Source organism: Sander lucioperca, chromosome 20 (assembly GCF_008315115.2).
Source record: "Sander lucioperca isolate FBNREF2018 chromosome 20, SLUC_FBN_1.2, whole genome shotgun sequence".
Taxonomy (NCBI): domain Eukaryota; kingdom Metazoa; phylum Chordata; class Actinopteri; order Perciformes; family Percidae; genus Sander; species Sander lucioperca.
Genome location: NC_050192.1, coordinates 175589 through 202071, shown reverse-complemented (window position 1 = coordinate 202071; position 26483 = coordinate 175589). Strand labels below are relative to the sequence as shown.

Genomic DNA, 26483 nt, shown 5'->3' with positions numbered 1-26483 from the left:
CTGCTCTGCTCTCAGTAGCGGACGCAGCGTTTAGAAGCAGCACAGGTCCGCAGACAACACTGCCATCAATAGAAAAGACTGGTGCACAGACACTGGGGGAGTCAAACCAGAGGATTCTTCAAATTGCACTTTACGTCCCAACACGACACAAAAGTCCAGCTGCTGTCTCTCCGCGCTGCGTTCAAGCGCAGCGGTGAAACTCGCAGACTGAAAACATACAACTAAACAAGGGTCCAATGCACTACAGCGTGTTCTCCGTTTGTTGAAGGCTATTGCAGGTGTCGGGGGTTTGACTGTAGCACCTGTAGACTGGTCTGAAAAAGGGAGCGCTGTAATGCTGGTACAGAGTGATGCGTTCCAGACATTGTCCAGAAATTGGAAAATCCATTATCATGTTATATATAAAATGTCATCAGCCCCAAAAACCTCAGAAAGATTACTCAGCTCCAAGGTTTCAGACATGCAGTTATCATTCAACGCAGCAATATACCCTGTTAACAAAAGCTTCTTAGCCTTTAATAATACATCTATAGAATATTTTTTTGCATCACATGATATCCATCATAACCCCAATGTGGTTTTTGGTTAAACACGGGTTGGTCATGGCTGGATTACTGAAGTAGTTTGGTAATATGCACCACTAAATGGTCATGGGGCCCCTCAGGCAGCTCCTGTATTTATATCCAGTTATGGGGCCCTTATTTATAGATGGGGCCCTACATCAAAATGTAATATAGCTGCAATTACGTGCTCATTAGACGCCCACAGCTCATTCTTACCACGTGGCGCCGTGGCTGATGATCTGTGTCCAGGTATACAGTTGACAGTTTGCAGGATAACTTCGTACAAATGCAGATTTGCAAAGAGTTTCTGCATGCAGCATTTAAAACGGAGCTGACGTGCCGTTCAGATAACGGTGTTATTTTATACCAGGCTGAGAAAAAACAACTAGAAGAGCTGTGGAAGGGCCCTCTTTACAACTTAACAACAAATGTAAAATTTAAAAAAAAGTACAGTTGCATAACCGGCTGTTAATCGGTGAAGGAGTTGGCACTGGTGATGAATCCCAGGCAGCCCTTGATATAACCAAAGTACTAAGCAGCTGCCCTGGGGGCTCCACAGACACCAAAGGGCCCCCAATTAGGAAATTACAACAGCTCCTCTCTTTATAAGTAGCCCATTTAATCATGTGGTATGGGTGTATACTTTTATATTTTGCACATGACATAAAAACACATGATGTACAAAGGGTCAGTTCATCAAAATTAAAACAAATTTAAATCTCACTTACTTCTAGTGAAATCTAACGCTACAGATATGTTTTGGGGGGGGATTTGTCTCTTTTTGGATTCAAAAACAAATATATATATATATATATCCCTGTTACTGTGGAGGATCCAAAGAACACAGAGACAGTTTTTACAGGAACTGTTTCTAGTGTGTTCTGACAGTAACCACGGTAACAGGGACAGCTGTTTGTGGGAAGACAAATGTCATTTTCCAATGCTGTCCAACATTTGTACTCACAACCACAATTGTGCAAGGTTGGATTGGGGGGGTCTGGGGCCCCTCTATCTCTCACTACTAGAGGTAACTGAGAAATGTGTATTTTTCAATTTGGGTGAAGTAACCCTTTAAATGTTGCCTATCTTGATAATTCGTTTTCTACCTAGTCATATAATTGTATGTATCCAGAGCCTATCTGGAAGCAGGAACTGTATGGGTTTGTAATTTGGACCAAATTTGAATTTTACCATTCCCAGCTGTGTCTGGAACGCAACACGAATTCCCCACTTTCCCGCCACCACACAGGCAGGCGGCTCTCGGTTTTCAGCCCGGGACCGGGCTCTATGACTGGGTCACGGCCAGGGTGTTGACGTATCCGTGCGGACACATGTCGTTCTCGGACACGCAGTGGGAGAACTGGGCCGGGTTGTTGCCGCCGCCGGCCAGCCTCCGGACCCCCCGCACCGCCACACACTGCTCCACCAGCTCCAGCAACTTACACACCAAGAAGAAGATGTTTTTGAGCATGAACACTGACACCGGCATCCTGTAGACGTAGACCTGGAAACAGCGCACTACCAGCAGGGGTGCGTTGACCAGCAGGCCCGTGGAGAAGCGGGCCCACAGCCAACGGCAGCGAAGCTCCGCCGCCGTCAGCTCGTACAGCCAGACCACCGGCACGGCCAGCGCCACGAAGTACACCGAGATCACGGTGTACTTGAGGTACGCGGCGGGGATCTCGTTCCTCAGCAGCATCTCCACCAGCGTGAAGCTGTCCAGCAGGTCCAGGCAGGTGCTCATAAAGCAGCCGTGGGAGCGGTGCCGCGTCGCCCCGTTCAGATCCTCGATGATGGAGTTGATGAGGCAGAAGAGCAGCGGCGCGGACAGCAGCATGACGATCTTGAAGCCGGTCACTCCGCACGGAACCTTGAGCTCGATCAGGTCCAGGATGGACGTCTCCAGGATGAGCACCACCTTCGGAGTGCAGGCGATGACGTAAATGAGCCAGGCCAGGTAGGCGTAGGTGAACTCCCCGAGGTTGCAGCCGAACATGGAGCTCTTCTGGTGGAAGCCGCAGGCCCGCTCCCGCTTGCTCCGCGCGTTCTTCATGAAGAAGATCCCCCAGCCCGAGATCACCACCAGGTCCGTGGCGATCCACGAGCACCAGTACAGGTCGGTGAAGATGATGAGGTAGAAGTCCAGAACGCCGCCCTGGAAGACGAGCAGAAGGAAGCAGAGCGCCTTGTACAGCAGGCTCCTCTTGGATCGGTGCGCCAGCAGCGGAGCGCTCTGCATCAGCTCCCCCGATGTCATGATGCAGGCGGCGGCCGCGGCTGCGGAGACCAGGGGCTGGATGCTGCCGCTGTCCTCCGGAAGGATGCTGCCGCTGGTGGTCTGGGTGTCCCGCCTCCTGCTTAGCTGCCCGGCTTCCGGAGAAGAGGAGACGGGGGAGTGTGTGCAATAGCTCGCTTCGGATCGGAGATAATCTGCCTTCGGATTGTCTTTCCCAGTTTCTGAGAGCATTGTATTTGTGCGGTCGCCTCCCTTTCTCCCCTTTTTCTTACTTCCTGATGATTTTAAAGGTGGAGAAAAAGAGACATGCGCAAAGGAAGGCATGGAGTCTGATGGAATGGACTAGAGCTGATTTCATCCATCTGATTCTGTATATAGGGCTAACGGCTAATTTGTCATGTAGCTTATTTATTAATTCTCAATACAATAGCCTATTTAGTCTTAAAAAATAAATAATAAAGCTATTCAATTTCTAAAAAAAATATGATCAAATGATTTGTATCCACTTGTCAAATTGTAGCCTACATGTTTGAACTGTTTTTTAACTATAAGGTAGCATAATATACATGATAGAGAGAATATACAGAATGTGTATTATGTACTGATGTTGCTTTAAGTGGTATCAGGGGCCACATCACTCACTCAGGGGCCTTGGGACATACAGTACATGAATTCCTCCAACTACGTGTACAGTTATTGTATGCTAGAGTACTAACTGCTAGTCATGTGTAATCCCATTGGTTCAGGAATATGCAACGTTTAAGCACAAACTGAGATACCCATGGTCTTAAAAGTAGAGAGGACCCTCTTCAAGACCAGAGCTCAAAATCAGGTAGACCCACCTCAAGGTCCGTATTATGTCACCTGAAATACATTTTCAATTCAATTAGCTCAAACCAGTTTACTGTGACGCAGCAGAACAAGGTGAAAACGCAACACTGACATGTTATCACTTCATATAGCTGCCACAGTAAACAGCCTGGCAAAGAGTGGCCTGTTTACTCCTCCAGCAGACAGAGTAACATAAGCATTAATTTAGAGTAGTGTTTGTGTCCACCTGATGAATGCAAGTCCAATATTGGCTCTGTTTTGGTCTCCACCAGCTCCTGGGGGGAAATCTCTTCTCTTCAGCTGCTAAATGCTGCTCTGAGCAGATGACAGTGGAGTTGTACTGCTGTTTTGTTTTTTTTTAACGCTGGAATTCAAAACAGACACGACAACAGACAAAAAGATTTAGACTCGCACGCAGTACAGAGGTTGATAATAAACTTTTAATTTCAAGTTAAGATGGATGGCTGTGGAACATAGAAAACACACATTTCAGTATAAACATATGCATTCCAACGGAGTTTAACAGGTTGTCTCGGCAGCAAAGCATTACTCAGTGAAGCCAACAGAGAGCAGTGAATCTACACTTCGCACTGGTGTTGTGGTCAATTTAAAGCCTCAGTCTCAGCTCCAAGATTCTCTGCACTGCAAGTCTGCTGAGGAGTTACAGGGTGGACTCTATAGCCTGGATCTGAGGTACAACAGGTGTCCCTGATGCTGAGATTCAGGATGGGACAGGAGAAAAAAAAAAAATTAAAATAAAAGTTTAAATAAAGTTCTTTATTTTGTCTCTGACTGACGTAGCAGTCATACCGATATATGGAGCCAATTGGACCACATGTAGTTCTATCACAGAAAGTATCTGGAAAACCTGACGTAACATTTCACATTAATTGCACAATAAATTCATTCTTCATTTAAAAAGGCAGAATGTTTCCCAGACTACTTCAATAGGCGACAGGTGTGTCTGTGTGTGTCTCTGTGTGAGAGACAGGAAGGGGGGGGGGGGGGGTCACACAGGATGTTTTCCCCTAGCCCTGACCCAGGACCTGTCATACAACGTATAAGCATCCTCACTCACGACAACTGAGTCCCTGAGCAGGCAATAAAATGTGTTACTGAAGACTGCATGTGCTCCGTGCTGCCGCTGGTGGCTGGAAGATGTGGAAAGGGGGAGTACCATTGTGTTCAGTAGTATAGCTGTAATACAGCTTCCAGCCACCAGTGGCAGCACTGAGCAGCACTCTCTGGGATCAAATCAGTAGGTCCGATCATTTTCAGTTCAAACCCTGTTGTTGTAGATCAGCCTTTGTTAACCTTATTGAAATACAATAAACATTGATTGCGTAACACATTTTATGAGCTGCTCGGTCACTGAAAATGACAAAAGATGGCTACTGAGGATCAGGCCTAGTGGTCATCCTGCTTTTAAAATCAGCCACAAACCTTAGAGTTTCATTGTTTGGGCTTTGATGGACAGTCTGTGTCCCATTATGATCTGAATGCCTCATCAAAGACTTTTTGTAACCCTGAAGAAAACAAAGTGGCCACAGTGAATACTTTTTCAGTACAACATGAAAATGATTATGGTAAATGTATTTAAACATCAGCACAATATATTGGCTATCAGCAGCTTTAATAAAGGGGAAAAAAAAAAAAAATTGAAAAAGATGAAGTAAAATCTTACAACATGCCCATCACGATTACAGTATATGGTGCTGAGTAAGTCGGAGTGCATCCTCAGAGTCTCAGAAGTACGTATTAACACCTGGGTAGACGATAAACCAGTCAAACCCACACCCACAAAATAAACTTGACAATGTTTATTAGCATTATTTGAAGAAAGTTATAATTTTTGTAGTTAAATCTTATATCGAGTTCTTTTTATGATTTTACTGTTTTTCCTTTCAACATGAACCGCACAAGAAAGACCCACGAGGATAGAAGTCTAGAAAATGTTTAGCACGAGCGCACTGACTTGTACTAGAATTTTTTTTGTCTTTTGTTTTCCTTTTATAAGTTCATTTAGTAATGGCCTGCTTAAAGGCACTGCCACAATACAAGGGGAGTGCGGGTGGGGGAGGGAGCTACTGTCCATCACTCGCACAAGACAGTCCATTCTAGTGTGTAGTATACACGGGGGTGGGGAGGGGGGAGGGGGGGATTGGCGAGGGGGCTGCTATAGGTAAATCTCATAGAAATCGTCCAGCTCCTCGTGAAACAAGTCCCACTCATCCTCTGAGTCTGTCACCTCGTCGTCGGTTCCTGCGGCCAGCAGCATCAGCAGCATCTCACTCAGCTCAAACGTCACCATCTCCTCGTCCTCGTTGTCAAACGAGTCGCTGCTTTCCCTCTCGTCGAAGATGTCCCACAGCGGCGTTCGCCTTGAGCTCTGCGGGGGGGGGGGGGGCCCAGTGTTAGAAATAGAATAGATAGAATACACTTTGTTGTCCCAGAGGGGAAGTTTGTCTTGGGCGTAGTGCTACAATCTGTTGCTTCACAACACAAACATGACACAGAGAAACCATTCTACAATCAACATAAAGTCTACACAAAAACATAGACATCAGATCAGTGGAGCATCTTAGGACATAAAGGAAGGACACAATATGACTGTACAGACAATACGACATCTTAAACTGTGACTGTAATAATTAAAGTGCTGGTGTATTTATTGCACTTTGCTCTGTTGTGCTACGATTTACCATTTGAGTTCAGCAGCTCGATAGACGTAATGTAACAAAGTACAAATACTTCATTACTGTACTTAAGTCGAATTTTCACATATCTGTATTCTACTTCTTTATTTATATTTCTGGAAACTTTTTCTCTTACTCCACTACATTTCCCCTGAGCATTCGTTACTACTAAATCAGATCAGAATACATTTGTTACACCGGATAAAAAGCAGGTTTGGCGAATTATTGCTCCTATATTGCAAGTTAGCGCACGCTTCATTCCAGTTGGTGACCGAAAGCCTAAAAACCCCCAACCATAGGCCAAAACTAAAGAAGAAGAGGAGGACGCACAATAACCGATGGGGTCATGGGAGCACCTGGTGCAGGCTCTGCCGCCATGGTAACAGACGATGGACACCCCGACGACAGTGATGAACAGGGTGGTAATGAAGATAACGGTACACAACTTTGGCCATACAGTTCATAATCAAAGTTTTTTTTTTTTTACTTTTACTTCTAATAATGAAGTACATTTAATATCAGAAAATGACTTTTGATACTTGATGATAATTGAAAGGTTTCTGATAATTGTCACTTCCCATCTCAGTATTATCCTTCAGCATCTCATAAGGTTGACTCAAAGTAAACACTATACATGCATCATCATTTTGACAGCCAAAATAATACTGAATGACTTACTAGCTCATCATTTTGAAAATAGTATAATCTAGATGTAAGGATCTGTACATGTTGACCATGGTCATTTACATTTTGAATCACTAGTTCCTAATTTTGAGAGTCCTAACTTTTCAGTTTGTTTCCATCAGTTAGAAATTGGCTTTCATATCTACACCACCGCCGCCACCATAGAAAGAAAATGGATAGAAAGGCCATTCCCATTCAACTCACTGTCGCAGTATGGTCAGAGCGGCAGCCAATTTTATGTGTACCATATTGGTACACATAAAATTGGCTGCCAAAGTTCATATGGCAACATATGAACTTCCATATAAGCCGAGTTGCGGCAAGTCACAGAGAAACGAGCAGTGGAGTAGTAACGTTACGAGGCAGAGAGCCGGCCGCTAAATGAGTCACATTAAACAACTTCATGCTTTATCGCGTTACATTCTGCACAGGTGTATTTTCCATTGCATTTATTGTGATTTTGAACTGGATGGATTGCATCTTATCAGGGGTGTTCCCAAGACTGAGTCAACACTTAAAACAATTGACTCTACATTCTCCACACAGAGCCTCTGAAGCCAGGCAGGATGTATTGCAGGACGTGTCCGGTCACTGTGCATGTTATCACACTCTCTACTCTCCACACCCAGCAGAGGGTGCTACAGGCGATCAACTGATGTTACTGACGTTACCAGCTGAGTAAAAGCAGATCAGGGGCAGCTTTTCACAGTGGTTCCCTTTTTCTCAGAAAAGTATTGAAACTCACAATATGTACTCTGGTAATGAAAACTGTGGCTACCATACAATGGCAGCAATCTTCTGGATTTTAGATGACAGGATCATAGGAGGGAGTGTGAACGGTTACCCGATTCCTGCTGTTGGAGCCAGTCTGTCTTCGCTGAGGCTGAGCTTCCTCCAGCCGACCATCAGGAAAGGCGTGCTTGTAGAAGCAATTTGAGCCAAAAGGACATGTTCCACGGCCCTGGTCAAAGTATCGACACGGTTTCGTCCTGGAGAAGACGAGGAGGGAACCAGAGAATAACAAGAGCAAGTTAGAGTTAGAGCACCGAATCGCACCAGAGGCACCAAGCAGCACTGAGCGATGAGGAGTTGATGATTAGGAGGGTTTCTCAGTGGAGCTTTCAAAATGATCACCACATTCTGTGTGTTTCTGAGTTAAGGAGTCTGCACCGGATCACCTGCCCACTCCCCGCCATTACCACCCACTCCTGTGATGATTCTCATCACATCCACCCACAGCAGCTTTCTATTCTCAGTCTGTGTGCTCCATTCTGCAGAGACAACTAACAGGTTTTAATAGCTGATAACTTAGCTTTATTAAGCGAGCTTTAAGAGACCAAATTTAAAATGAGCCAGACTCAGATGCCTCATTAACTACCTTTAAAAAAAAGTGTGACAGATACTTAAAGAGGGGGGAAGACCTTATAGATTGTGTCCCTGTTTCTCTCATTCGTTGTGCATACAAACAAATAAGACTTGAGTGCAGCAGTGACAGTGTTTAGGTGTGTGCAGAGAGTGGTCCCTCAGCATAGGAAATGATGTGTGTACCCCATGCCATCCTTGTATTTCTGGATGAGTTTCTGCTTGTCCTCCTTATCCTCCACCCAGTACTCGCTCGGGATGACAAAGTTGGATGTGATTCGACACTCTGGACAAGACCTGCGAAGATAAAAAAAAACAGTGGTGGGAGGAGACATTGTAGCCGGGTGAAAGGTAAGTTGTGTGTGAAGTATTTCACTTGTCTTCGTCTGAGTAGACAAGCAGACGCTGTGTGTCCAGCACACATGGAAGAAATGAGCTTTAACTAAGTTAACCTCTAACTTTCTGCACTTTAGGCAATTGGCAAAATGGCTTTATTATTAGGAATGAAATATAAAAGAATTCAAAAAGTCCTTAATGGTTTTCATTATACCGCCTGTCCATCAAGGTTATTAGCGGAAGATTCATCAACAATTCACATAGTTGTGTTTTTTGTATTACATTGACCCAGGAGACAGACATTCACTGTGTAATGCTTCTCAGTTGCATGGACGTTCCGCTTCGGTCTGTAAAGAGCTGTAAATTAAATACCTGTTGCTTTTTATTGGTCACGTAGATCACACAGCGTTCATGTTCTACAAACTATAAGTCAAGAAAAAAATACTAACTTGATTAATAAACATTTAACAGTCTCCTGAGAAAATCTACCAGGGACACAGATTTAAAATCATTTACCATTCAGCCTTAGAGTGATGGAACCTACAGTGACTTTGCCATGTGCAAGTGACTCACTTGATGATTTTGCTCTCAAACTGCTTGGCACTCCTCCACTTGCGAATGCACTTTAGACAGTAGCAGTGGCAGCAGTTGGAGAGGATGCCAAAACGGCGCTCGCTTGGGTTGGCCTTCTCAAACACCACCTCCATACACACACCGCACATCATGTCCTTGCTGCGTTGGATGGCAAATGAAATCTCCATGTCTTTCTCATGGGCCTCGATGCATGCCTAGGACAGGGAATAGTTACACCAACACACCACAACCGTGTCTCCATTTCACCAGGGTTCCACTCAACTGTGGGCCTTAGGCTGCATTTACATCGCTACGTTTTGGTTTACTGTAGATCTTTTGCTTCGTTTCCCCCTCTCATTCCCCCTGCTCTGGCGTTTCCCCATCTCATTCCCCCTGCTCTGGCGTTTCCCCATCTCATTCCCCCTGCTCTGGCGTTTCCCCCTCTCATTCCCCCTGCTCTGGCGTTTCCCCATCTCATTCCCCCTGCTCTGGTGTTTCTCCCTCTCATTCCCCCTGCTCTGGTGTTTCCCCCTCTCATTCCCCCTGCTCTGGTGTTTCCCCCTCTCATTCCCCCTGCTCTGGTGTTTCCCCCTCTCATTCCCCCTGCTCTGGTGTTTCCCCCTCTCATTCCCCCTGCTCTGGTGTTTCCCCTCTCATTCCCCCTGCTCTGGCGTTTCCCCATCTCATTCCCCCTGCTCTGGTGTTTCTCCCTCTCATTCCCCCTGCTCTGGTGTTTCTCCCTCTCATTCCCCCTGCTCTGGTGTTTCCCCCTCTCATTCCCCCTGCTCTGGTGTTTCCCCCCTCTCATTCCCCCTGCTCTGGTGTTTCTCCCTCTCATTCCCCCTGCTCTGGCGTTTCCCCCTCTCATTCCCCCTGCTCTGGCGTTTCCCCCTCTCATTCCCCCTGCTCTGGCGTTTCCCCATCTCATTCCCCCTGCTCTGGTGTTTCCCCCTCTCATTCCCCCTGCTCTGGTGTTTCCGAGACCCTAAACCGGAGACATTTGGAAACACTTCTGACCCTTTTTGGTTTGGAATCTGTGGGGTTGTGTTGCAGTCTTAAAAAGGACAATTCCGGCGCAGAATGAACCTGGGTTAATAACACGTGTACCGAGTCGACCGTTCTCTTACAAATTCTCTTACAAAGTTCATAATGCTTTTTAACGGTCGCTTTCACTTTGAAAACTGTATTTTAAACAGTGAAAGCACATCAGCTTATTCCACGTAAAAGTGGGAGAGTGAATGTTGAGCCCAGCATGGTTAATGTTTTTGTAAGCGTTACCTTGGTGTGCTCCGAGCGCTGGGCGTTGTCAGTGGGGTGGAGCACCTGGAGGCCGCACATGTCACACACGTCGCCGTGGAGATAGGCACAGTTGATTCCATAGCGGCACTCTCCAACAGCTGCGTACGGACAGAGCTGCTTCCTCAACTCTTCTTTGTCCTGCGATGCCTCGCTGTCAAACTCCTCAATGAGAGGGACGGAGCTCTCCCCCTTCACTGGCTCAGCTGGGCATAGAAAGATTTGTGCAATTATTTTCAGCCACTTTAAAAGAGAAAACAAAAACTTGTCATGCTTACGAATGCCTTCTCTTGCAAATGAGGAGAATCTGATCTGAGGACACTTTCCCCTAACTGTTTTCCAGGAGTACTGGTCCGGTTCTTTGGCCTACATCAGAGTTTGAATGAAAGCGTTCACACAAGCCTAAATGAACCCAGCCAAATGGACAAATACACCAGAGGCTGTTTGTTGCACCAAAAGAGCACCCTAACCCCAAAAGGACAAACTGTCTTTTACGCCTGTGGCTGCCAAAAAAAAGTCCCCTTGGAGCAGGAACAATCTGGGTGGTTGTGTCTCGATGTCACACATGCGTAGTCAGTGTGGATCGTCACATTTATTAGAATGGGAGGTGAAGCTGTTCCATGACAGATGAGTGACCAGAGGGGAACCTTTAGGGACTAATAGGACTTCAGAGAAGGCCCAACATATCAGCATTTTAAATGGCATATTTAACATATTTCAATTAATGACAATTATCTCTTTTTATACCCATTTTAGCTAGATTTAATGTGAATCAGTGCTCTGTAGTACTGACGTAGTTTGGTCAGAACCTTCAAAAGTACAGAGTTCTAGAGCTGACCCAAATGATTCCAAGCATGTGTGTGTGTGTGTGTGTGTGTGTGTGTGTGTGTGTGTGTGTGTGTGTGTGTGTGTGTGTGTGTGTGTCTAGGTGTGGTGCTGTCCTGGGTGCTGAAATCGACATACTATAGACAGACAGCCTGCCTGGCTTGATCCTGGCGCCTGGCCTGAGCGATCATCTAACATTACGCCACCCAAACTGAAGGTTTGATCACCAAAAAATCATTTTTAAATTCTATGTTCTGTCATCTATTATTCTATTACTTCTCCTGATGTTTTAGGTTTCAGACATGGTTTTTTTAGGCAGGGTATCATATCAAAAGGTATCGTGACAACGCTCGCCAGGTACTTATGGGACGACAGCACATGTGACATTATGAAACACCATCCAGTCATAAAGGTTTGTAGAAGTGTGAACATAGGGTAATGTGCGAGTATGTTCTATCTTTGTGTAACCAATGCTGGCGACTCACCCCGTCCACAGTACGGCTGTCCCGGAACAAACTCCGCAGCATTGACCCAATCTTGTGCCCCTGAACCAGGTGTTGGCCCACTGGGTTCTGGGTCTGACGAGGCAGCCAGCGAGACAGAGGGCAGCGGCAGCGTCTGGGGGGGTGGCAACTCCTCGTTCTTTGCCGGTTTACAGTGTTCAAACCTGAGGGAGGCACACAGGACCGGGATTGTTACAGTTGAAAGGATCTACTGTCCCACGCCAGTAATGCAGAACACTTATAAGGAGTGTTGTAATGTAACTAAGTACAAATACTTCTACTGTAGAATTGTCACATACCTGTACTTTACGCTGTAATTTATATTTCTGGAAACTAAGGGGTGTCACGATTTTGACCCAAATTAAGTCACAATCTCGAACTTCAAATTAAAAAATGGAATCGTTTATGCTGCCGCGCCCCCATGTCACGTCCGGTCAGCTTGACAAGCACAAAAAACACACACATGTTGAAGTGCTGCGAGTCAAACTCCTCTAACTTAGCTCCAGCCAATCAAAAGTTAGCATGGCAACTGCAGATGTAGGAGACCCATCGACAGAACTTGAACCCCCTCCTCTTCCACTGAAGTCGCTGGTGTGGAAGTATTTTGGATTCACAGTGAGTTATGTTGACAACGTTCGATAGCAGTGACAGCACCGTTTGGCTTATTTATCAATGCCATTAGCATCGTGGCTAACACTATTGTTACTTTATTTTTTGACAAATGGTTTCGGCTGTGCTTTCTAACATGATGTCATTGTGCTAACCGAGCACCGTTAGCCTTTACAACAGAGCCGCTTCACTACACTTGTTAGATCATGTTTCACTACAGAGTTCTCTGTTGATTTGTGGTTGTCGCTGTGTGCTCAACAACCACATGCTTGTAGTGGCATTGACAATGCATAAGCCTGAGGAGTGTAGTAATAACGACATAGCAACCTGTGCTTTAAAAAAATAAATAATGTAAAAATCAAGAACCGAACCGTGACCTTGGAATCGAACATTTAAATCCGTCACAGTCACAGTGGCCAGTCATGTAATGGAGATCATTACATGTCATTTAGCTGACGCTTTTATCCAAAGCGACTTACAATTGATATATATGTCAGATGTTGCACGCCTCTGGAGCAACTAGGGGTTAAGTGTCTTGCTCAGGGACACGTTGGTTGATGTATCACAGTGGGAATCAAACTCAGATCTCCCACACCAAAGACATGTGTCATATCGACTGCGCCATCACCACCCAACCAGATCAGACTTGTCGGAGTGGTTTGAGGTGGTGTGAGAGTCCCGTACAGGAAACAGTACCATCTCTGCCTCTATCTCTGCCACAAGAAAGATTTAAGACACCAAACACAAGCTCTGAACTGCCCGGGAGTTTGTGGAACAGCTGACTGTTTCCTGCTACAACAAAGCACTCGCTGTGTCTCGCTCCTCTCCATTCTCTTTCTCTCTCCTGTGAAACAATGATGCTTTCAAGTGCGTTCAGAAACGTTATCTATAAACAATCTGACGGAAAACAGTGATTGTGAAATATAAAGTCTACGTGTGCTACATTTGGGGGTTAAAGAACACAACAGGACGTCACGTTGATGGGCCGTTTCATTGACACTCCCCCCGCCGCACAACCCTGTGGCAAATCGCCATGGTAGTCGGTGTTGCCGGTTTTATAACCGGGTCTGGGCATATACCGATAGCATTATTTGCCCCGAAGTAAGCAGCATCACCACAGCCCCCAGTAGGGAAGGGAATCCCACAGGGGAGGGCAGTCTCAGAGTCAGTAACTCACTGGCAGTATTAAAATAGTCAGCAATTGACTGATACTGAACATTATTTATGTTTAAAGCTATTATTTTGATCTATTCTTTATTCAAACGATCAGCAATTGACTGAGTGTTCCTTTCTAGAATTGGTCGTCAATGTAATATAATGTACGTATTAGGGATGAGCGAGTACAGCATTATCTGTATCTGTTAACCATATGAATTATCTGTATCTGTATCTGTACTCGGACTGGGCGGGGCCTAACCTGGAAGTGGGCGGGATTTAACCCGGAAGTGGGTCGGTTTGTCTTGAAATGGGCGTGGCTTTAACCGGTATGTTATTTTAAGCATGCAATTGATATGGGTTGATCAGAAATTGTTATATTTATTGCTGATTAGAAAACTATTTACATGACAGCATCAGCATTGAGCTTCAGATCAATGGTTTTGATCACGATAACAAACAAACTAAATACAGAACAAGAACAATGAATACATGCGGTTGCAATTATGAAGTACAATGTAATGAACAAGAGTTTTCATACTCAACATAACTTTCTTTTTTTAACTTTTAATTTTTTTATGATCAGTGTGATTTTTTTTTTTTTTTTTTTATTTCCACACCAGGTATGTATGTGTGTGTGTGTGTGTGTGTGTGTGTGTGTGTGTGTGTGTGTGTGTGAGTGAGAGAGAGACAGAGAGAGAGAGAGAGAGAGAGAGAGAGAGAGAGAGAGAGAGGGGGGCGGGGGGGACTGTGTTCTACGGATCAAATAGTCCGACGCTGTTTTTCAGATCTGTTTAGAGCCAGCTGACGGTTTAAAAAAGAAAAAAAATCTCCGACAGGCAGAGACGCAACGCGAGTCGCATTCTACCAAACCCCACGTTTACCAGAACTCTACTGGTTAATAAGGAAGTACTACAAACCGAAGTAAAAAACAAACCTGAAGCTGAAAAAACCCTAAATGTTAACGGAAAAGACCGGCGAACCTGAGAGAGAGAGAGAGAGACAGAGAGAAAGATGTTCTGTGTGTGTGTGAGTGAGCAGAGCGGGACACAACAACGCAATACATCTGTGTGTGTGTGTAGGGGAGGGGTGCTGTGACGACTAGCCTATCACAGAACGCAGACACAGTCAACTACCCAATGAGGATTTTTATTCAATCCGAGCACAGATATTGACTCGTATTACTTGTATAATACTCGTACTCGGCAAAAGTGCTTTATCCGTACCGGATACTCGTTTCAGCCGAGTATCCGGCTCAACTCTAGTACGTATAATAAAAAAAAGGTAAATAGCAGACTTCTAAATACCTTTGCATGTTCATGCAAAATCCACTTAGAAAAAGGTTTTCATTTTCATTCCAGCTGAAAGATTTACTATATTGGCCGCCCTTAATAGTGACCGGTAAATTTTTCCCCTCTAAAATAGGTATTGGTCTCAAATCCCATATCGGTTGGGCTCTTAAACTATAAATCAAAAAAGATAACTTTAAGATGCTAAACATGTGCATATGTGGGATTGTAAGACTACTGACCTGACTGAACCATCTACTTACAAGGGTGCATGAAACTAACTTCTACCATCAGTAAAATATTCCTGCTCCTTTGCATGAGCCAACTGTGGTCTGATACAAGGTGAGGTGGATTTACTGTTGGGACCAGTAGAGTGGTTTAGTTAGGTTAGGTTATTGTTGGTCTCGCATCCACAACACTGCGGAGGAGGGTCTGGCTAGTCCACACAGTATTCCTGGATGGGAGAAAAACGTGCTCTGGTTTATTGGCATTTCTTTAAACCAATCATCATGGGCGGTGCTATGCGCCGGACGGAGCCACGGTGCCTCGGGAAGGAACTTGTTTTGGTGGAACATGTGTACGTTCAAGTAGTTTTAGTCGTGTAACAGAAAACTGAGATTGGACAGATAGTCTAGCTAGCTGTCTGGATTTACCCTGCAGAGATCTGAGGAGCAGTTAACCATAGTCCTCACAAATCCACCAGAGGTTAGAACACCAACACAAAGAAAGAGGAAGGGGATGGACATCTGTCAGAAAATGAGGGACATCCGGTGGAATTTCTGGCAGCACCTGAACAATCGATATCGTCGTTGATATAGACTAGGTTATTGTAAACATGTCCTACAGACTTTATAGTCTTAAGGGACTAAAAAGAGTTGCTACACCTGCTAACTGACCTCACCTCACCTAGGAAAAGCACCCAGGTCCGCTTTGTTTACAAATTCCGGTGACATTAATTTAGTGCGTTCCTTTTGACATTGCACCAACACAAATGTCGACAGACACGGCTTCTTGAATGTAATGGCTGATTACAAGTCAAACCTATGCATTTGAAAATGTTCTGCCTCTCTGAACTCTTCTGTGTTTCTGTAAAAAAATGTATTCAAATTGTATTCAAATTGTCAGTCCTTAGCGTAAAAGTAGTCAAACAGTACGCACCTGTATGTTTGTGCAGTGACACTGACGTTTGCAGACACAGAGGCAAAAAACACCTCCAAGAAACTAAATGAACCTAGGGGTTAATAACGTATGTGTACCGAGTCGAACGCTCTCTGGGATATGTTGTTTTCATGCTAATCCAATGTGTCTGTAGCTTGAAACTAGCTACCGCAAACCGGGGGTTAGCTGCTAACGCTAGCTTTCGGGGCAGATGGTAAATCTATTTCTATACCACTAACAAGGCTCAAAATATCACCACACTTCAAAGGTAGCATAATGAGGGTCCCTACATGTAAACCAAAGTATTGAGAACTTTGTAAGTGTTCCAAGTACAAGTGAACCACGCACCACACTACCGTTGAAGTGTGGTGATATTTTGAGCCTTGTTAGTGGTGTGGAAATAGTGATTTACCCTGTGCCCCGAATGCTAGCGTTAGCAGCTAACCCCCGGTTTGCGGTAGCTAGTTTCAAGCTACAGACACATTGGATTAGCATGAAAACATATCCCAGAGAGCGTTCGACTCGGTACATATATGTTATTAACCCCTAGGTTCATTTTGCGCCGGAATTGTCCTTTAAGAAGGTAACTTTTCTGTCGCCTCAGACTTAGCCAGCGTTGTGTGGACATAGTCCTACTATTTGACAACTAGTACTGGGAGCAGTGAGTGAGTGTGGGTCGGGCTGAGCAATATATGGATATCATATTGATATTGTTATGAGACTAGTCTTCGATTTTGGATATTGTTATTTGACACAAGTGTTGTCTTTTCCTGGTTTTGAAGGCTACATTGCAGCAAAGTGCCTTTACCCACTTAGTCATTGTATCCACATTATTGGTGATTATTTATCTAAAATCTCGTTATGTAAATATTTTGTGATAGCACCAATAGTCAACCCTACCATATCGGCGCAATATCGACATTGATGCATTTGGACAAAAATACTGCGATACCTAATTTTCTCCATATCGCCCAGCCTTAAGCGTGGGAACCAACAGCTATTACATACCACAAACATCTAGTAAAAGGACAGGCTGCATTTTGGTCTCAAGTCTGCCATGTTGCATGTGAGGACACAACTAATGTGATTCTGTTTGGAGTAAAGTGCCAGCATTAACAGGGTGGGGGATGTGAGGGATTAGGGGTCCAGTAGGGTTATGGATGGTCCAAGATCTCTATTGCACAGAAGCCTGATCCAGCTGATCCTCTATCTAAAAGCAGTTCATCTGTCATTCTGAAATATAACCTCTGTGATCCGATGAAAAATGTAAGTGCGTGTGTGATTCTGGAGGACGTTTTGAGTTTACATTAAATCAGGGAAGAGGGAAAAAAAATGTGCTGGAAACAATTATTGAATTTACTGTACTCTTATTTCCATCACACAGTGTAGATTGGTTTTTGTTTAGGACGTTTCTCATGTGGCGTTTGCCACACACAGGAGTTAAAGAGTGCTCGAACGCAACTCATCCCCTGCTGACATAAATACACCACAAGCATGGTCATGTAATGAGATAGCGTAGAGGTACGAATCAAAATCACAATTATGATACGACCAATGGTGAAGCACCAACAATCGCAGATCCTCGGCTGTCCACATGGAACTGTCGAAATATGGCTTTAGTATAGAAAACAAGTCAACTCCATAGCTATCCCACGGCATGGCTAACAGGCCATGACAGCCTGTGCACACACAGCCATACAAAAGGAACACCTGGCCAATGTCTTCTCCAGCCTTCTCTATGATGGGGAGCTACCGCCAGAACATACGGTTAACCAGTCTGTTCCCAGAGAGCCAGTGGAGCGCTGGGCGAGTGGGGGGGGGGGCTGCTGAAGCTACGCATAAATAAATGCTGCAGCAGAATGAACCTGATGAACCCAGCAACAGCACAGGGAAAGAGAGCAGGAGGAAAGACAGAGAGTGTTATGCAATTGCAATGCAGGCTGCAGAGCACTGTCTGGCCCTGGGGGCTGCAGGAGAGAGAGAGAGAGGGGGGGGAATGAGACAGAGCCCATCACAATGGATAGCTCCCAGGGAATTCAACCATAATAAACCCCCACAGTGAGAGCCTTTCTCTGGACTCCTAATACAAGGGTGCACAGCCCCACGGGAGCACCGATATAATGAGGACGCCCTCCTCAAGGATGGAGGAATGTGACTTCTCAACATAACGACAACAATAGCAGCTCAGTGCTATACACAGCCAACCGAAAGGCTTTCTACAGGCAATAAGCACACTATTCACGGAAAATCATCAAGTAACTAATGCGCCCCTGCTGCTGTTGGGCTGGTCGGTAACTATGGGGATGCTCCTGAAGCCAGACATGGAGCAGACAGTGTCTGCTGATGTCTGGCTATACGTTCAGCTTGGCAACAGACTAATCTGCTTCTCAAAAGGACCGTACCGAGCCCATTTACTACAAATAAATACTGCTCACCATATTCACAGCATGATGCGGGTTTTTAGACTTTTTTGGAAGCAAACAGCGTGACACTGATTTCAGTCCAGTATGAAAATCAGCTGGCATAGAAGGGAAAGTTAGAAACTGACTGACTGTGGACCATCTTTAACTAGTAATAGGTTAATTAAATTGAACATACTGTCCTTTTGAAAACCTGAGCTCTTTGATAAGAATTGTTAGAAAAATGTCACGTTTTCTTCCATATTGTGTATGGAGATTTTCTGAAATGTGAAAAATGAATGTGGGAAATCACGTTATTTCCAAAGTGTATTTAAAGAATCTGCAGCCAACCTGATGTGTATGAAAGGATTTTTTTATTTATTTCAATGGGATATACTAAACTTATGGACACCTTAATTTTCATAAAAATACAACACGCCTTGAAAATAGTCCGCAATAAGTCATGTGGAGCTGAAACGAGCAACGGTCAATTATCAATTAGCCAATCAATAATAATTTACGATAATGAATAGGCATTTCATTGGCAAAAAACTCCACTGGTTCCAACCTCTCAAATGGGATTAGTTGCTGTTTTTTTTCTAAGTCTTCTATGATAGTATATGGACTACATACGAGTTTTGGACCGTTAGTGGGAAAACAACACGACATCGGAATATTCTAACTCGGTACCTAGGAAATTGTGATGGGCATTACATTTTATAAACAGATCAATTAGTGATGACAACATTTCAATAATAAAGTAAGTTGCAGCCAATCTGTATAGTCACTTTAAGATAAAATCACGTCCATTGGTAATATTCAAACGCAGACCGGATTGATGTATATCTCATAGACAGGATTTTGATAAAAACACAACAGGACCTTTGCCCACAAGAATATTCCCAAATGTAATCAGCCAAGAGAACTGTTGTCTTTTTCATCTAAATAAAGGCCTGTGGTGAGAAAACCAGGAGGAGAGCTCAACGCTGGCCGCCATGTTGAACACACACTAGCTCCACAACCACTCAAGACTAGGGCTGCACAATATATCAGTTCCTTATCGCCGTCGCCATATCAACTGGCACAATAAACACATCGCGATAGGGTGCAACATATCGCGAAACACAGAGATTTTTTTGCGTTAGCTGAAAGCAAATATCTTTAGAAAACCGCACTTTGAAATGAAACGCTCTTTTCTTTAGTGCTGCCTTTTACAGTATATTCAATTCAATGTTCAATGTGTTCAATAAAAGAAAAGTTGGTAATGATTTCCTTTCATTTGTTTAAAACTCAAGCAGTGTGTTGTATTTCAGCGGATTACTGAAAGCAGCAGAGCTGAGTTCACTTTAGCATTGGTTTATTTATCGCAAGCAACGGTTCTCACAATATTGCATATTTTCCTCAAATGGTGCAGCCCTACTCAAGACAAAACTTCAAACGCATATTTTATAATATACAATTTCATCCTGCAGAGCAATGCAGAAATGCTAGTGATTCTAGTTCCATGAACTGACACGGGAGACACACACACACAAACACACGAGGACGCAGCCGTCTCAGGTATCCCATCCACTCAAGGAGCAGGCTGCAGCAAAGTGCTGGGCTGTCATCTGGCTGAGAGCAAGGCCACTTTTAGAAAGGAAGGTATAACGCAGCTCAACTGACAACTGGGAGCCTTTCTTTAGGCCGTGGCAGCTGGCTCTGAACATGCCAGTTGAGCGCAAACATGAACCAAGCCTGTCGGAGCCAAGTTTCTCCTATATGTTTTGGTTATGGTTGCTTTTGTATTATTCATTGATTATTATATTATGCACTGATCGTGCAGGTGGTGGGCCTGTTCACCGGGGATTGGGCGGAAGTGATAACAGCACATTCGTTTGCTTCACATGTTCACCTGGCTTTGACAGTGAGGGGGTGAGCCTGGGAACACTGTTTCTGTTGACCAGACTCTAGCACGTATTCGCATCACAAAGTCATTTTACATTTTGGTAACTGTAGTAGTTTTACTTAACGCGTGGAGGATTTAATGATTGAAGTGGATCTTCAGCACGTCACAGTGTGTTTTCATCTCTCCGTGTTTATAGTCCCTTGTGGCAGCACCTTTTTCTTTTTTTTTTGGACTGCTTACAGCCGCAACAAAGCCTTTTTTAAGTTACATCCACATTTGACTGATTTTGTCGTATTTATATTTAGCTAGAACTTAAGATGTCAGTTGTGTCTTTACCTGCAACGGTCCCCAAACACACAGTTTCCCTTCTGGAAGAACTTGCAAATCATGGCTGCAGGTTTGCTGCTGGTCAGATCGTGTGAATATCGACAGTTGTCTCCTTCTTTGCAAAGACCGTGCATGAAATATCTGAAAATACAAAATAAGGTGTCTAGTTAATAGACGATTTCTAGAATTTTAAATCGTTTTTTCAAATCCGTATGTTAAAACTTAACTAAACAGATCCAAGCAAGTCAACTGTGTGTCAATGTCGTCTTTCACTTTCATATTGGTAACGCAATCAAGCTAGTCGTAGCACGGTCACAACAAACAATTAGACTCATAACGTCAGCTAAAGTCTGGATGTGACACCCAGCCGGTGCTGTGACTATTATGTATGTTCATTTAAACTCATTACCAGCCAAACTCGCTGGTTTTAACGTAACGTTAACGTTAGTCAAAGAGTACCGACCACCAACAGCTAGCTAACGTTAGTCAACATCAACGTTGACGGATTTCACGTTATCACTCTATTGTGTATTGACAGTTGTTTTGCGTAACGTTAGTCCAACATTATAGTCTGGTATTAATGCTAACGTTAGCCGGGTTAATCGTTGAAAATGTAGCTAGCAAGCTGGCCGCTAACTCACCACACTAGTCTGCTATGTGACCACAACACAGTGAACACAACAACCCACTAGTCTAGTAGCTACAGCTAGCTAACATTAGCCAATAGCTGAAGCGAACCTCAGAAGACGCTGCTGTCAGTCGCTCGCCAGCCACCGTATCACCGCTATTTTGGTGTCAAACGATAGATAATATAACTATCTTCGATATTTTTGTAGTCCTTTATCTTGTCTTACCTGCAGGTTACGTGTTTGGTCCAACCTCCTGTTACTGGGGTAGCCGCCGTAGACGCTGCTGCTGCCTCCGCCATTGCTGTTTATGTTGAGAAGCTACAGCCGGATGTTCCGGACGGCTACGATTCAGCTCGGCTTCTTTCGCATATGTACGGTTCAAGTCGGAGTCTGCCGAACACCTCGTACTGGGTACTGTCCACTAGGGGGCACCACAGTCACACACTCAAGTTGAATTATATAACATCAAAACAAGCGTTTTTTAGTTTGTTTAAAATCATTATTGACTTCTAAATTGTGTAGCATTGTATTGTATATTGATATATGCCTTCGACTGAAAATACTGTTAGTTTTGGGGTATTACCCAATATTCTTTGGTTAAATGATCAACATTTCATACAAGAAAACTGAGGACCGTTTTGCCATCCGATTGTCTGTGGAGCTGGCTTTTAGAAGATAAACACCTTTCATTGTTTTATCATGTTTTTTTATTCTGAACAATTTCCCCTAAAAAGGCCAAAACCAACAATGGATTTTTAGGACTACCAAGTGTTCTCTGTATACATTACAAGTATATACAGTACCATTCAAAAGTTTGGAATCTGCTGCCACGAAAGCTTGATTGTCAGTCAGATGTCTGAGAGGACTCGTCTATAAGTCTGAATGCTCTGTGATGCTTTTAGATTGTAGAAGGTCCTAGAGATTATAACAATGTACACAGAGAACAAAAAACAGGCTGACAAATGGAAGGGCAGAAAGAGACAAAGATCCCTCTGAGCATCAGTTGAATAAGAAGAGAAGAAATCAGCAGTCATTGGTCAAAGAAACTGGTAGCTTAGCATCACAATGTGGGCAGATTTACAATAGGAACAGCTTCCTGTTTCAGTGTCAAGGTCACAATAATGCGGCCTGTAACAGGCTGGAGTTTAGCAAAGCTCTTCTTCAAACATCACAATAGAAACATAGAAACAGAAGGTTAGTCTAGGGCACGTGTCAAACTCAAGGCCCGTGGGCCAAATCCAGCCCCTCACAAATTTTGATCTGACCCGCATATCAATTTAGGTTCACTATCAGTTTCCACACAAACAGTTTCCATATTCAGGCTGGGAAACAGGTTGTCTACACTGTAAAAAGTGCTTCGTTGTATCAACTTAAAATAAGGAGTGAACTAGTTGCGCAAATTATTTTGAGTTTTAACAACTCTTTCTGGATTGTGCTGCCAACGTAACGGTGATAGTTGAGGGCACAAAAATAATTTGTCCCTCCGACTAATTCCAAAGTTTTTATAATAACTAACATCAACCGGCAACTTACAATCACAATAGTCAGAACAACGCAATGTTTCAGGTCCCTTAGACAAAATTTGGTTTCTTGTTGACACAACATGAAATAGCATGTATTGCTCACAATTTAAAAAAAAAAAAAAACATTTTTTACAGTGTACATGTCTGGCCCTTGATGTGATTCTCACTTTCCAATGTGGCCCTTAAGCTACGTTCACACCGCAAGTCTTAATGCTTAGATCAAATTTTTTGTTTGGCTGTTCACATGACCTTTTAAAATGTGGCCTATATCAGATTCCAGTGGGAACTGTTTGCGGTTTCGAACTGACCCGCATGCGCAAAAGAACAGTAAAAATGACATCAGATGCTGTTGCACTAAAGTTAGGGAGGTTATGGAGGAAGTCAGCATTTTCGCTTTTATTTCAAAATGTTTGTGTGATGGCAGCTGTAACATTAATGAGCAGGTGCTGAGGAGGAGAAGAATGAAGAGAAAGAGAGACAAAATTGGCTATTTTTTCAAAAACGGAGCGGTTACGGTATGATCCTTCTAGTTTTGATTGAATTGAAGTATCTCCCCATACACTAATGAGGTCTAAGGCTGTTTTATGCTTCTGTGTCGAATCAACGGCGTACACCCGCAGACCCCTCTGCGTCTACGCCGGACCCTCTGCCGTAGCCTGACGTCACCTCTCGAAAAATGTAACTACACGTCGCGGCGACGCACGTCGCTCGGCCATGGCTTGGTAGCGCTACATTTCCCCCCGACTCATTTCCTGGTTCTCCTTTTCCAAAAACAACGTGAAATCAAGGAGAGAGTTAACTTTTCCTGCTCCAGATTTCCCACCGTGGCCAGAAAGAACAGAGGAGACACTTTGTTTCTCTCACTATGACTCTAGAGTTGCTACTCGCTCTGAAGCTAATCGCTGTCACTCTCTCACTTCTCCCATGCTCTACCACACACTCCCTACACACACACATATGCCGGCTCGACGCACACACCAGCACACAAGTATAAACATCAGACCACTTACGTAGGCTACGGCCAAAGCTCTGCGTGGAGCCTCAGCAGAACCATAAAACGGCCTTAAGACGATGGCATATTCAGTGAGCTGGAAAATAACAGCCTGATCAGGAGTCAATGCTCTGGTCCTTTCAAGGGCGTACGTTTGGGTTCAACATTGGGGGGGGGTTGAGATTGTGTATTAAAAAAAGCCACAAAAACGTCAAAAGGCGACAAATATCGGAAAAAGGAACAGGAACAAAAACTTGAATGAAAGCCCAGTCTTGATTACAAGGGCGGGTTGTTGTTGAGGACTACAGACAGCTGTGGTTAGCTGAGCATTATGGGTACCTTCTTACTATGCCTTGTTCCTGCCAATATACCAGCAGACACCACTTGGTCTAGTTCCCTGTGACATTGTGTTATCAGTCACTTCCCCTTTCCTTACTTCCTCCTACATTCAGTTAATGGGGCTGTATAAAAAGGGTCAGCTATTTTGCTCTTTACCACCCAAGGATTTCTGGGTAATTTTTGCTGAGGTGCAATTTAAGACAAATACAGCCACATAGACTCTTGTATATTTAGTGTGATATACTTGTTGTTTGTGGTTGGAAATACCAGTCTTGTATAACTTGAAAGCAATACTTGAGTTAATGTAAATATAGTACAAGTATCTTCCCAGAAAATGACTTTGGTAGTAGTTAAAGTCACGTTGTAGAATATTACTTGAGTAAAAGTCTCTGATATTTACTGAACTTAAGGATCAAAAGCAATTTTCTAATATTAAATGTACTTAATTATTAGAAGTAAAAGTAAATAAAAACTTTGATTTTGAACTTTATTGTAGCTTCCTTAAAGGAACACGCCGACTTATTGGGACTTTGTCTTATTCCCCGTATCCCCCAGAGTTAGATAAGTCCATACATACCCTTCTCATCTCCGTGCGTGTTGTAACTCTGTCTGACGCACCTACCACTAGCCTAGCTTAGCACAGATCCTGGAGGTAGCCAGCTCCATCTAGCCTACTGCTCCCAATAAGTGACAAAATAACACCAACATTTTCCTATTTACATGTTGGGATTTGTATAGGAACAGCGTGTATAAATTACAACGTGACATGAGACACAGCCATCTTCTAACCGTATACATACTGGGAACTATATTCTCAGAAGGCGAAGCACTGCTACCTCTGCGGCTTGGGCGGAGTGATTTGCTCGCAGAACTCCAGGTGAGCTCTCCTCACCACGGGCTTCTCAGGTGCTGGGAGCAAATCACTCCGCCGATGGAGCCGCTTACCTCCAGGATCTGTGCTAAGCTAGGCTAGCGGTGGGGGCGTCAGACTAGGCCTGTAGCGACGCGTCGATGACGTCGATGCATCGACGTCAAAATTACGTCGACGTTGTATTTTTGCGTCGACGCTTCGCCACACACACATGTGGGAGACCAAAACATTGCAGGATGGAGGACGAAACAGCAACCTCCTCACAGAATTCCCAACAAAGCCCTGCAAAAAGCCCCATGAAAAGAAAAAGTCCTAAAAAAACAGCTTGCCCTTAATCATCGAAGGTATGGGAATACTTCAAATATAGTCCTAACGTTAAATATAAGTACTAACGTTGGCTAAATTAATTTCATGTTTGTGTAGTGTGTTGTGTAGCCTGCGCACTTAGGTGGTGCTAGCTAACTATCTTAGCTCTCCGTGCAGTTTGTTCATGCTAGGTTAGTAGCTAACGTTAACATTAGCTAGCTACTGGCGCCTAGACAGCTGTGTTTAGCTAACGTTAGTTATCATCTAATGTTGGCTTGAATGGTAGCTAGCTTACAGCTGCAGAACACAGCTATCTATAGTAGCTAACGTTAGCTAACGTGAACGTTAGCTACTAACCTAGCACGAACAAACTGCACAGAGAGCTAAGATGCGTTGGTTAGCCTAGCACCACCAAAGTGCACAGCTGCATTAGCATGTAAACCTACAGAATAGCAGTTAAGAGAGTCAGTTTGATTATGCATCAGGTTTTATGTTGGGACTGTTATGTTGTGTTAAACACTCTCAGGAATGTCTGTACTGTGCACTGCACAGTGTTTTTCTTTTTTGCACTACAACTTGATTTTTTTGAACAAGAGAGTTATGTTGGTACTGTAAAAGAGTAAACAGGCTGGCCTTTCATTTTGTATAACAGTAAAATAATTATTTTATTTTGTGTAAAGCAGAAGATTTTTTGCTGTGCAAAATTGTTTAATAAAATATATTAAGAATTTTTTGGTATTTATTTGAGATACATTATGGTTTTTATTAATCGAGCAACAGAAAAATAATCGTTATATTAATCGTCCAATTAGTCGTTAGATTAGTCGACTAATCGATAAAATAATCGCCCGATTAATCGTTTAATAAAAAATCGTTTACCCCCAGCTCTACGTCAGAAAGTGTTACAACACGCACGGAGATGAGAAGGGTATATATGGACTTATCTAACTCTGGGGGATACGGGGAATAAGACAAAGTCCCAATAAGTCGGCGTGTTCCTTTAAGCTGCCAACACATGATAAGCGATTTGCTCTCTGCGCACCGCTAGGTAGGGCACAGAGCAAAGCACAGAGAGCAAAGCGCGGCGCAGATAT

General features: G+C 43.8%; 2 protein-coding genes and 1 long non-coding RNA gene across 4 annotated transcripts; 1 reads left to right on the top strand and 2 right to left on the bottom strand.

The window, feature by feature from the left end:
• Positions 1-1429: 1429 nt before the first annotated feature.
• On the bottom strand, positions 1430-3155 carry tmem121b (transmembrane protein 121B). Its single transcript, XM_031288227.2, has one exon. The coding sequence runs from the start codon at positions 3121-3123 to the stop codon at positions 1849-1851; it is 1275 nt and encodes a 424-aa protein (XP_031144087.2). The 5' UTR covers positions 3124-3155; the 3' UTR covers positions 1430-1848.
• An 896-nt stretch (positions 3156-4051) lies between these two features.
• mkrn1 (makorin, ring finger protein, 1) lies at positions 4052-21753 on the bottom strand. 2 transcript variants are annotated; one of them, XM_031288253.2, is made up of 8 exons: positions 21585-21753; positions 20740-20871; positions 11888-12069; positions 10560-10783; positions 9282-9496; positions 8559-8669; positions 7855-7999; positions 4052-6019 (listed from the first exon to the last, which is right to left on the bottom strand). In XM_031288253.2, the coding sequence occupies exons 1-8, from the start codon at positions 21656-21658 to the stop codon at positions 5807-5809; spliced, it is 1296 nt and encodes a 431-aa protein (XP_031144113.1). In that variant the 5' UTR covers positions 21659-21753; the 3' UTR covers positions 4052-5806. The 2 variants fall into 2 exon arrangements, with proteins under 2 accessions (XP_031144113.1, XP_035852037.1); XM_035996144.1 differs by lacking the exon at positions 21585-21753 and adding an exon at positions 21372-21395.
• Positions 14412-26483, top strand: LOC118493998. The gene is made up of 3 exons (XR_004896058.1): positions 14412-14421; positions 17266-17269; positions 26395-26483. It is a non-coding gene; the product is annotated as an uncharacterized LOC118493998 (long non-coding RNA).

Coding starts and splice junctions, on each gene's coding strand:
- mkrn1 (XM_031288253.2), bottom strand. CDS start 21,658: ATGGCGGAGGCAGCAGCAGCGTCTACGGCGGCTACCCCAGTAACAGGA. Junction 10,784..11,887: donor ACAGCCGTACTGTGGACGGG/GTGAGTCGCCAG, acceptor TTCTATGCCCAG/CTGAGCCAGTGAAGGGGGAG. Junction 8,000..8,558: donor AAATACAAGGATGGCATGGG/GTACACACATCA, acceptor CGTCTTCTCCAG/GACGAAACCGTGTCGATACT.
- tmem121b (XM_031288227.2), bottom strand. CDS start 3,123: ATGCCTTCCTTTGCGCATGTCTCTTTTTCTCCACCTTTAAAATCATCA.